General features: G+C 38.3%; 1 protein-coding gene across 1 annotated transcript in view; it reads left to right on the top strand.

The window, feature by feature from the left end:
- Nucleotides 1-9,608, top strand: part of PLCL2 (phospholipase C like 2) — a 106,652-nt gene extending 97,044 nt beyond the window's left edge. The window contains exon 7 of the mRNA XM_082319478.1: nt 8,347-9,608. Coding sequence (XP_082175604.1) covers nt 8,347-8,526 — 180 coding nt within the window. The 3' untranslated portion in view covers nt 8,527-9,608. The remainder of the gene's footprint in view (nt 1-8,346) is intronic.
- The last annotated feature ends 2,668 nt before the right edge of the window (nt 9,609-12,276 follow it).

Raw genomic sequence — 12,276 nt, 5'->3', positions numbered from 1 at the left:
TAGTAATCCAGACTGGAATAAGTTGAGTGCATATGAGCTGGAGATTATCTGCATTTTGTTGAGCACATTTGCTTATGTTTTGACACAACAGTAAGTGATCAAGTACAGTAAAGCTTTCAGCCAGAGACCCTCAGGAAACTAGAATGTGGAACAGTTCAGGTTTCTTATCACTGGTCTTTCATCTCAGCAGAGTATATAAAAATTTCTAGAGATAGCAAAACTGCCTCCCTTAATTTATTCCCCTGACACTATCCTTCTAGCCCAAATTATTCAAGTTTTGTGTTTACATCCACTAATGAGTTCTTCTCTCCCACTCAATGAAATATTTCATCACTATGTTAAACTATAAAGTCTGTTTGAATTATAAATAAAATTATTTTCTCCTACTTTTTTTTATTTTTAGTTCTTAATGAAAATAGAATTCCGTATCACCTCTTCTTACAGTGAACTAGTACAGAAAAGCAGTAATACACATGTATTTCTCCAGCTTTCCATGTTGGTTTCAACTGTTAAACTTTTCACAGTGGTGCTTGGTGCTCCAGTCCCCCTTGTGTTATACTGCACGAGTCCAGTGCAGAGGAGAATCAAAAAGAGGTTAAATTTGCTACAGCGTGTACAGTTAATACATTCTAAAAATACGCATGCAGGTCCTGCTTATAGGTAAAAGGACCAGACTATCACTTTTCCTTTATTAGAGCAGAGTTTCCTGAAGACAGTGTATGGGATGTGTCAAGTACCATTCCTGTGCTACCGAGGGGACAGAGACGAATGGAGTCAGTTCAGTGGATTTGGGCAAATGTCAAGGAAATAAATTTTTATCCCTTCTTTACTTTTCCATCGAAGGTATCGGATATCAGCTCGGATAGGCAAATCTATTTTAATGCTGCCTGAAACAGCAGTACCTTTGCTTCATCTCTGCTTTCCATTCAGAACATAAGGGCTGAGGGGGGAGGTTTGCGGTTGATGAGTGACTGAAATGTGAAGTCGTGATTTCTGCGTAAGCCAGGAACTGGAGAACCCGCATGGTAGATCTGGCTCTTCAGAGCATTGAAGGGCTTTTGTGCATATCCTTAGGATTAACGTAATTACAAAGTTAGAAGGCCTTCCTTTTGAAGAGATTATTGAGAAAATCCCTTCAACACTGACTTGGTTTTTTTCTACTTGCAGATTAAGGTCCTTTCGGTAGGAAGGTACAATTTGTCCCATAATTAATACTTTATCAAAAAAATTGGTGAGATGTTTAATCAGCCTGTTGTCAAAACTTCAACAGGAGGTGTTACAGAAAGTTCTGGTATGTTGTTATATCTTAAAAGTTATTTACAAGTATTACAGTTCACATAGGCATCTATTAAGTGCTGTTATTCACATTTAGATGTACAGAAAGGTAGAGGTTGTGATTTGTTTGAAGTAACACGTTGAGCTTTTTCACTCCAGACTCTTAACTATAGGCTGTAACCATAACTTGTCTTGCATTACATAATTGAGTAGAAAAAGTTTATCCATTTCTAAGATGCTACTCTTCCTGTCTGGAGAAAAACTCCTACAATCATATTTCGATCTAATACTACGTTTTTCCATTTTCATTTTTCTAGTTCTCTAAAATATATGCGAGGACAGGGATGGAAAGTGAATGCCCACATTTTTTAGAGTAAAAATTGACCAGGGGAGTGACAATCATCTGAGCCGCTTAAGAAGAATTTCTTTTTTCTGTTGAATTCCCTGCCTACGTCAAATTACCTTCCCTCTTGAACAGCACAAAAATAAAATCCCGTCTATTCAGTGGCCCCAAATTTTGCTGTTCAACAAGCAAGACAGTTGAGCAACCAACACATCGAAGGCAGTGCCACGCTTAGATGGATTTAACTTTTTATTCTTCTTGTAATTAGGAGCAATTTTTTACATGGTCCCTTGACTATGATTTAGGAATTGCTGTGTGACTCTGAACAGCATTACTAAATAATTCTGCATGAGCGCCATCCTCAGCTCCCTCACAGAGGAATCGCAGAATGCTCACATGGTGTGGCTGATGTATTTTCCAAGCCGATTAAGCCGCATTTTACCCTCAAGGTACATACTGATCTTTTTTTTCGATTGGGACATTTTGACGACAGTTGATGCAATGGAAACTTCAATAAAATAACAAAATTGACAGCTTAATTCTAGGGGAACTCTTTGTTTAGAACATCTGACATAGCTATTAAATATCTTTATGTGTGTGTGCACACACACGCGTTACAATTGCTATTTTGAAGGATTTTATTTTTCCTAATTTGAAGCCATGTGGCCAAATTTATTATTGGTGTAGTATGTTTGAATTCAGCTGAAATACCTCTATTCAATTTATGTATGTGTATATACACACATTCCCATTCTTATGCACCCCATATATTGCACATATAGATATTTGTTTAACTTCAGAACATCACTAAGAGTAAATTTAGTCTGCTTTAGTGAACTTTGCCTATCTGAGAGGTTTAGAGATTGTACGGTATTAGAGTATTCTTCTGTTTCAGACAGGCAGTTTGCAAGATCATTTGCTTGTAATTTATTTATTGTTATTACTCAGACTGATAGAACTCATATTTTCTAAACATAGATAATCACATTTCCTGCCAGAAAGAGTATACAGTTGAAGAAAGAAAATCACCCTAAATACTGCTGCAGCAGACTCCTACAAACAACATACTGTAACAAATCATGGACTTTCCTGGCATAGCAGAACTTTGAAAAAAACCTACATAGGCTCAGAATTTGAGATGCCCATAGGAAGAGCATAACAGCATCTTTAAATTAGTCTTTGCAACAAACAGCTGTTCTAAACACATAGGGAGAGTTCAATGGAAGTACTTGGAATGAAGGTGGGACTCCTAACTCCAGCATCTGTTAGATGCTTCTTGCTGGCTATGAGTTTTTAGACATGTCACATTAGACAACATGAATTACGTTCTCTTGAAAGAAATCCCAAGGCATGCAGTTCATGGCATCTGTTATCTCTGTAATGACGTTGGTTCTGCACCTACGTTATTTTTATAAATGTACTTATAAATGGAACACTCAAGACACTTACAGGGGTGCAACTTCTTAAACAGATATTTAAAAAAAAAAAAAAAAAAAAATCTGAATTTTATGGACCAAAGCTACAAGTGGATTCAGGCAGCACTGTTGTCACCATGGGGCATTCATAAAGCCTTTGATAGTGGCTGCCTAGGCCTGTAGGTACTCAGAAAACCTCCCACACCCCTGTTCAATTTAAATATCTAAAACTACTAGTCTCTTGATGTTGCTGGACTGATGGGATTTTGGTTCCTAATTAAACCCATATTTAGAAGTTAAGAAGTTAAGTCCTTTATGTCCTGATTCTGTAAATGCACTCAGAGCCCGTCAGCTGGGCCTGGAGCACTGCAGTATGTCCCGTTGTACCTAGCAGCCACTGCTCAGAGAAACGCTTTGAGAAAGGGATACTGGCTTCTTTCTTTTCCTGATACAAACTTTGGGTCCCAGAACCTGAGCTAAAACCCAGTCATTACTGATACAGTTTCTTGGGATTTTAGGGGGAAAGGGTCCTCATGCAGTTATTTCATGTGTCATCTCTACAGTTTTACTTTCATGTTCACACACTCACTGAAGAACCTGTTAACCAAAAATCATGAGTGAATACATACCAAATTATAAAGGTAGCTGTGCTGAGACATTCCAGTTAATGCTGTATCCGATTGACTCTGAAATGATATCTCATTTCATAGGCATGAGAACTGATAGGACCCATTTTGGTTTTGTTTTTAATTACCTTTCAGGAGCTATGATATAAAAACACTGCCTCTTAGCTGAAAGCGTCAAAACAAACAGAAGATTTTTAATGTTGATTTTAAAAAAAACAAAAGAGAGTAGTTGACACAGGCATATTGGGGCAGAGAGATATGAAGGATATGGAACTGGGCTTCCACATTAATTCACATCCTTTATCGTTGCTGTTTATTAAAAGCTTATGAATGAATATCAGTTTCGTTCTTTGATGTTCTTTAACGTCTTTTTCATGTCTGCCTACAAAACAGCTTGATGCTTGATTCATTTTCTGAAGCTTGTAAATATCAATATGTGAAATAGGTATTCAAGTTACATAGTGCTCAGTTCTGTTAGTGAATTTTAACCACGGTGAAGAAAAGGGAGCAGCGATTGCCGTCTGCTGCTGTAAGGACAGTGCTCTTGCAGTGCTCTGCACTTGCGATGTGCAAGGCTTGTATTGGTCCTGTTCCTAGATGGGAATTATCACAAAATGCCTGTTAACCATAGTCCTGGGAGTAAATTTCAGTTTCGTAGTGTGTTTGCCAGGCAACACTAAGGGACTGAATTCATTTACACTTACCTGTGGTGAAAGGCTGACAGAGCCAGCCCTACCCTATAGTGAGAAACATTATATGGTTTTGGTTCTGCAACTGCTCCAGATTCCAGCATTGAGTTGTCTCGGTGGACCAGCTTTGTCTCTTTGAATGTAGATTTTTTTTTTTTACTTCCTCATGATAAGTCTGCTTGACTAGGCTTTGAGCCGTTGATAGGTTTCTTGTATTGGCTTTACAGTATGCATTTTAAGAGCAAGTAGTGTATGGCCATTTGGGGCTGTTTAGAAGGTGAAAGGCCTCTGAGTAACCCATAGATGTGAGAGATTCCTGTGTTCCAGCTTGTAGTCAACTGACTGTGCTATTAATTTACTTCTAAATCAATGGCCCAGGTTCTTACGCAGCTACAGAATGCATAGAACATGAAGAATTGGAACTGAATCTTGAGAGCCCTTGGACAAGAGACATTTGATATATAACTAGAAGGAGGGTCTTTTAAGTTCTTTTAATTGAGTGTGTGGGGGCAATTTTTTCAGATCTGGAGTACTTTTTTACTTTTCTGCCTTTCAGATGGGTTATATTACTGTTCAATGGTGTTCACTGTGACTGCAGCTTGAATTTTTAAGATGCATACTGCTTTTTTCCCCCCAGCATATGGCTTTCTGACGGTACATCAACAGATCTAAGCACTTTACATCAGTTGCGCAGACCTCTCTCACTTAAGCTTGTGCCGTATTTGGTAGCAGTGGTTGGCTCTTGTTTTGTCTTTGGATCAAGACATGTCAGCAGATAATGACAACACAGTTGGTTTCACAAACATTTTTCTGAGTTCATTGGCATTCAGAAATCAATTGCTTCATTCTAAGTGTTGGAGAAGAGAGTATCTAATGTACAGATTCATTTTTCTATTTCACCCTGGTCTAAACTTGATCCCACTTGGCCTAATGTGTTTAGTCTGAATCCCTGTTGTCTGCAATAATCCAGCCCCTTATCCCAGATCCTCTCCTGTCTACAAAGTTCATCTTCCCTGATCAGTCTTGTCCAGACACTCCCAGTTCCCTGCTGAAAATCCACCCATTCCCACTAACTCCTGGCTTCCCCCTTCCCCTCTCTCCTCCATCCAGTATTCTGTTCCCGCTTGGTGCCTAATTTTCTCTTCTGGCAGTTTTTTCCCATTGTTTTCAAGTTCATGTTGCCCCCTCTTCGCCTCTTCTAGAGATCCTTCCCAATGAGTCTTAATTTTAGTTTTCTCATCACCTTACCTGATTTCATTGTGTTCTGCAGTCTTCTCCCTGCTCTGCGTTTTTGTTTGTTTTTCACCATCTTTTAGTCTTATTACCAAGCTCTCTCGCTCTTCTTGAGTTGTTAGTCCTTCTACGTGTCTGTCATTTTCAGGCTTCTTTCAACATGGTGGATTTTGTCAATCTGTTTGCGTTCTGTATTCCAATCCCAAATGTTGCCTCAATCTTTCCCTGTCTCCACTCACCTGTCTGGTCCAAATTCAGTGTTGCTGCCCTGTGTTCGTTTTTCATTATTTCACAGTCTCCTCTTTCAGCAGGATCTAGTCTCTGCTTTCTATAGTACAGTCCAACTTCCCTTTCTGCAGTCCTAGGCTTCTTGCCAGGTCAGTCTCAGAGATCGCTCTTGCCCCCTCCTTTTCTTCATCCACCTCCTCACCAGAGTCCCTGTCCCAGGCTCTTCCTTCCCCTCCTCCAGTCTGACTTTTGGACTGTCTGCATTGGCAACCAAATGTTGGTGGTAAGACAACTTGGAGAAGCCATACCGGAAAAAAACAACTTTTTCTTCTAACGCATATTCATTATTGTGTGGGAATGGAATATGCATTGTCTTGCCACATTGCTGGAGCTGTCAAGAGATGAAGAATGATCGAGAATGAAATCCTGAGTGATTGTACTAACCGCATTCAAAATCTGATTTTTGTTTATTAAAAGCTCATAACTTGGATCCACTACCCTGTGTCCCTGAAGTCATTTGAATTACAAGTCCCTACGCCAAGTGGGAGTGGGGAGGGAAGGATGGGAGATTGTTAAAAAAATTCTGACAGCGTTTTCCTATCTTTATTCTCAGAACTGAATGAACCATATGGATGAGGTTATAGAAGAATATTAAACATTAATAATAATAAAGTCTGCCAGTGGCAAAAATCCTGCATAGAGAGTATCAGCTGAAGTAGCTAAAGTTTGGCAAGCATATAAGCAACCGAAAGCAGGTTTTTTTAAATGAGAAGTTTTGGGCAACCTTATTAATAGACTGTTGCTAGCAGCTCTGCCTATAATAAACAACTTGATTAAAGTTCCAGAACTATGTTCTACTAATCCATGTAAAATGGAACTTGGGCTAGAAACAGATGCACTCCATATATGACTCATTTAGTCTGCTGGAGTGTTTTAAATTAGCTTTTAGTTGTTTGTCAGTTTGGAAAAAAGTATGTGATTTTAAAAAAACGTAGCCCTGGTTTTCTGTAGAAGAAAATATTACTGAAGCTTGTGCTGTGATTGGTGAACTTCTAGATTTTTTTTTTCCTGTCTGGTAATCAGAAAAAAAACACTTTAGCTATTTTAGTCTTGGATAAGGGGAGGGGGGGCATTATTTCTTTGAAGAAAGCAATATTTGTTTTCAATTTGTGTGCCTCAAATGCGTAATTCTGCTTACTTCATAGGATAGTATTTATGTTCTGAGTTGCTAAAGAAGAAAGGCTGAAGTGTCACACCATGTGTGCACACATGTTTTTGTCTGACTGCTGTTCTACCTCTCCTCCTTTATTTTTTAAATCAAAAAGTAAAGTTGGATTTTAGCCTTATTTGGCAGAGGAGGAGAGGCAACATAGCTGTTATGTCTCTAGAAGAGACATTAGCATCTCTTCAAGAGAAGTGTCTGTCAGGAGCCAGAATTTACACAGGACAGACACGAGTACTCCAATTACAGGAAAAGGTGCAGTCAGTGTTCATGCCTTATTAGACATTATAGGAACCCACAGTCTCAAGGAACTACAGCACTTGGGTTTGTTTGTTTGTTTGTGTGTGTGTTTTTCTCCCCTTAGTTGGAAATGACACTGTTTAAGATTTTGAAGCATCATTTGCTTTTCTGTAAGCTGTGGGGCAGTTCTCCTTCAGGAGTGCAGGCACAGCGCGGTCACTTTGGCCCTTGCAGACTTTCTGCACGTGCTTGTGAACTCCCCTGTGTCCGCCAGTAAACGCGCGTGCTCGCCGTGCGCTGCAGGCTTGCTCGGTCCCTGCCTACGGGCAGGGTAGGCAGGTAAGGGCTGCAGAAAAGGCAGTCCAGAATCCGCTAGCGAGAGCCGTGGCTGTTAGAGGGCTTTAATCAATACAAAGTGATGGAGTAGCTAATACGGCGGGACAGAGCCAAATCACCGAAGTCTGGGACAGTTTCTCTTACAGCTTTACTTAAAACTTAATTACTATGAAGAGAAAGAGTGCAAGTAAAGAGGGGTAGCGATAGCGCTGAACTGCAAACAATCCTGTGAAGTCTTTGTCATCACTGTCCTTTTTACATGTTGCTTGCCAACCTGTATTGTCATATTTCATGCTTTGACAAACGATCCTTTACCATGCTACTATTGAATGAATCGCATTGCTAGGAAAAAAAAAATCTCAAAGAACCAAAAAACAAAACAGTTTACTGCTCCCTGAAGTAGTAAAATCAGCCTTCACAATTTTCTCTGTGCAGAAACATTTATAGTCCCCAGGGATTAAAAATACAGCGCAGATTACTTTCCTGAAAGCTGTTAGGTAGATATGATCCCTATCCCTCTGTTTATGCAACTGGTAGGCTCCAGAGAAAGCAAAGAGCTTGGTTCTTACTAACTTCAAGTAGTCCAATTTTGAGTTTTATTTTGGGGGTTGGTTTTTTGGTTTTTTTTGAGCAGGGCAACTGTACCATTACTCTGAAACAAACAGAAGAAAAAAAAAAAAGGAAAAAAAAGAGGATCCTATTATCAATTGTGCATTCTAACTGCATTTTTTTCTTACAGGGACAAGCTGATCTTCTCAAATATGCTAAAAATGAAGCACTGGAGAATCTGAAACAAATCCATTATGCCACTGTTTCATGTGGACTCAATAAGCCAGGCACTGAAAATGCAGAAATCTCAAAGCCCCGTCGAAGTCTGGAGGTCATACCTGAAAAAGCAGGTGATGAAAATGGAGAATGAGAGAATGCTCTTCTCGTAATTATGGAGTTTATAACTCTGTGACCAATTGTAGCTGCATAGGACATTTGCTTTGCACTTACTGTTGGAAAATATTTGGAATTTTTAAAGCACAACTGGAGAAGCTAATTACAATCTATTGAAACTGTGAATGTATGTAGCAACTCTGCTTGTGAAGGCAATGATATTGTGTAACATGGAAATTACGTTATTGGCTAAAATATAGTATATATGTAAAAGATACTGTAATTCAGTAATAGCGTGCTGAAAAGTTCATTATAGTGCCATAGGGAAATGAACATTTTTTAAATGAGCTGTAACTAGAGGGAAATCAGTTGAGAGAATTTGACAAGATGCCGTGATTTTCAAACGAATCAGATGCACAAGTCCTTTATTTCTTTGCACAATTCGTTAATTGTGCTAGTGAGGTGAATTATTCTTTTGAAAATCAGGTCCAAAAAAGTAGAATCCACATGTTTCACACTATATGTAATTCAGCCGCTCAGATGTTTGGGTTTGAAGTGGTATTGATTTTATTGTTGAGCCATAAATTAAAATGAGAATGTAATTAGACAGTGATCACTGATTTCAGTGCACTATAGGAGAGCCATTATATAAAAGGAAAATGTGCAATCAGTCTGATAGCCTATGTCAGAAGAAGATACATACCTATTTTGCCTAAGATCTTCTGCAAATGTGTGTAGATAATGTGACCAAACTGCAAGCAAAATTTGTAAATAGTTTTTCATTTTGTGAAGTGAAGTGCTCATATTAAAGAGTTTTATGAGATTGCTCCCAGACAAGTAAAGCTTTTAACTAAATTTTAACTTTTTTATTTTTCAAGTATTTTCTTCCTTACAGAATAGGTGATATCTCAATAAGCAGGTTTGTCAAAAAAAAAAAAAAATTACCGTCTGGTTCTGTTTTGGTTTTCTGACAACATTAGGTAAAGGTATTGTAGCTGATATGCTCATTGTAAATTGACTATACCAACCTAGAGTGTTCTCTTACTGTTTCTGATTTAACAATAAATGGACTCTATAATTACAGAAGCTAATAAATTTGAAGAAAAAACAAGCAAAATCCTACAGAGATCAAAATGCAGTTTTTGTTCAGTTGTGGGGAAAAAAGGGGAAAGATGGTGATGTCTGTTGAAAAGCATTGTTTTAATTAGAGAACTTCAAGACATGCATTCTACATTTTTATTTTTTTTAACCAATTCAAGATGCTGTTTCTGCATTCAGATTGCAATGAACATCTACATATATATAACATCCTGTAAAAGTCAATGGAGCTCTGACCAAGAACATCAGTATACTTTCACTTAATCTGAATTATTAGGGACTTAAATTTATTTTCTAGTCATTATAAAATTAAAGAGGGAGGGGGAAGATGAAAACAATTTGCACAGTAAATGTCCTATCTTGAGCCTGCACTTTTAAATGTCAAACTGCATGGGTTAGGAGCAGTTTTAGAAGGTGCTAAGCTCTTTCAGTGTCTAGTGACAGATTGTATGCCTCAATATTACGATCTTGCCAGGAGCGAGTTCTGTTCTGTGTTGTGCAAAATGAAACATTTAACCTGTGGTGAACACCTGCAAGCGTTGCTTTTTAAGCAGTCCTTCTCTGCGTTGTCAGCTGGAAGTCTTCCGATTGCACCTGAAGTTGATGGGAAGCAACATGAAATTCACTGTTGCTAACTATACTCCGAGCCAGTATGAAATTAGTCTTCCAGGGCCAAATCTATCAGATCTAAATCTGATTTATCTACAGCAAAATAACTCTGTTATGGCAAGATTCAGCCAGACCGTAAATACACAAGGTCAGTTTCACTTTATCAAAAAAGCCAAAACCTAGGCTGTTGGAATTTTGGTTTCAACTTTTAGTCCTAATTGAAAGGTGTAGACTGGGGAAAAATGTCAGTACAATTAGCATTATACTTCAAGGAGGCCTAGAAGCCAGTAAAGCTCCGTTAGCAGTCCTGGCCTACCACTGTTTGCCTGGCATTTACAGAAAGACATAATTTATATCACAAATTAAGCATTTCTGTAGAGTCTTTTTCTCCAACCAGGTTATCAGAATTGATGGCTTGGGTATTCTTAGCATTTGTATCTTTCTGTTTAGCACATTACATCCTTGAAAAAGATCAAGGAACTTTGAAAGGATTAAACAGAGTTTGATTTTTTTTTCTTTGCTTTATGGCAAAAAAAAGTAAGTGAAACATGAGTATCACATGAGCTAGGGCTGACAGATTTTGTATGTTAAACTCTACAATATATATAACTCTGCTTACTCGGATCCTGTTCTGTCTTTTTAAAAAGAAAATTAATACTTTTTTGGAATAATATCCTTATATAGTGTCTTCTTAAAAAAAAAAAAAAGAAAAACAGTTGAAATACATGCATTTAACAAAGTGATCATTTAAATATATTTGGATTCTAGTCTAGTGCTGATTCCTTAAAATGGAGGTAACTTTCGTGCATTATGCATACTCAGTCCAGATCTGTATGTACCGTAACGCCTTAAAATGAACTCAGTCAAGCGGATGCTTTGAAAGATGATGTGTAGCTAAAAATCCTTTAAGGAGTTTACATGTTGCATGTTAAAAGAATGCAGGATAAACACCTGCAAGCAAAGTATCAGGTTCTATTGTTAACCCAGTGATGATAATTTCAAGCCCAAGTTTATTAGCATATTTTTCTCAGTTTTATTTTCTTAAAGCGTTCTTTGCATCCATGATGCAATTTACTTTTATTATTAGTCCATTTTTTACAGTGTTTATTTTAGATTATATAGAAGAAGAACCACCCGAGATCTGGTGAAGTATTTCAAATAAAATTAATCACAGGTTGACTTTACACTTTTCTTTCCCTTTATTTTCTCTAAATGTGCTGTAATACAGTTGAACTGTTTACATAGTTTTGAACTATGAAAGATGGAGCCAAAACACAAGTGACTATTTATCTGACTGCCTTTTTTGCTTTTGTTTGGCTCCAGTAATCAGTGAGTGACTTTGGGTATGTATGGAGACCTAAGTCAACATATTGCTCAATTTAAAAGAAAATGCTAATTGGGAAAGGAAGAGTTCGCATAGAGATTAACCATGTAGACACTAAGAGTGAATTCTTTTTTCGAACACAAGAAAAAGGATGAACAGTGCCTGTTTGCAAACGGAGCATCTCTCTAAGCCTCATCTGTGTTCTTCCTGCCTAAACTCCCCTCCTTGTTGGCTGTGCTTGGTGTGGTAGATAGCAGCCATTGGATATTGAATTACAGAGCCCGGGACCATGCCCTCCATCCTCTGAACACACCAGCCATCTACCGAAGACAAGTCTGTTCTCCAAGAATTCCCCTAGCAGCACTTACTGAGGGGCACTGCTGAGCCTATTGGTGCCACCAAAACACCAAAAGCATTCAAAACAGAACTGGGGGCCAGGCTTTACTGGTGAAGTTATGGCCCTTCTGCTGTCGGTGGTAGTCTTGTACTCAAGTCGGTAGGATCAGGATTCAAGTACAGTGTTGCAAAATTTCCCCTCCGTCTCAGGTCTTTTGTTTCTTTACCTTCTCTTCACATTCTTAACATTGCTGCAGCAAGGAGTACTAGATTGGTGCCCTGCACAATTTCACAAACTTGCCCATGCAGGCATGGCAAAAGATGCTGTATGAGTCAAGCCTTTTTTCAGCTACTTCATACAGCACAGGAATATTTTTATAAGACTCCGTGGCTGGTTACTGTATTCACTTTTTCCTGTTT

This window comes from Platalea leucorodia, assembly GCF_965183815.1.
Source record: "Platalea leucorodia genome assembly, chromosome: 1".
Lineage (NCBI taxonomy): Eukaryota > Metazoa > Chordata > Aves > Pelecaniformes > Threskiornithidae > Platalea > Platalea leucorodia.
Note: the sequence above shows the minus strand (reverse complement) of the source record. Positions and strands in the feature narration are given on the sequence as shown.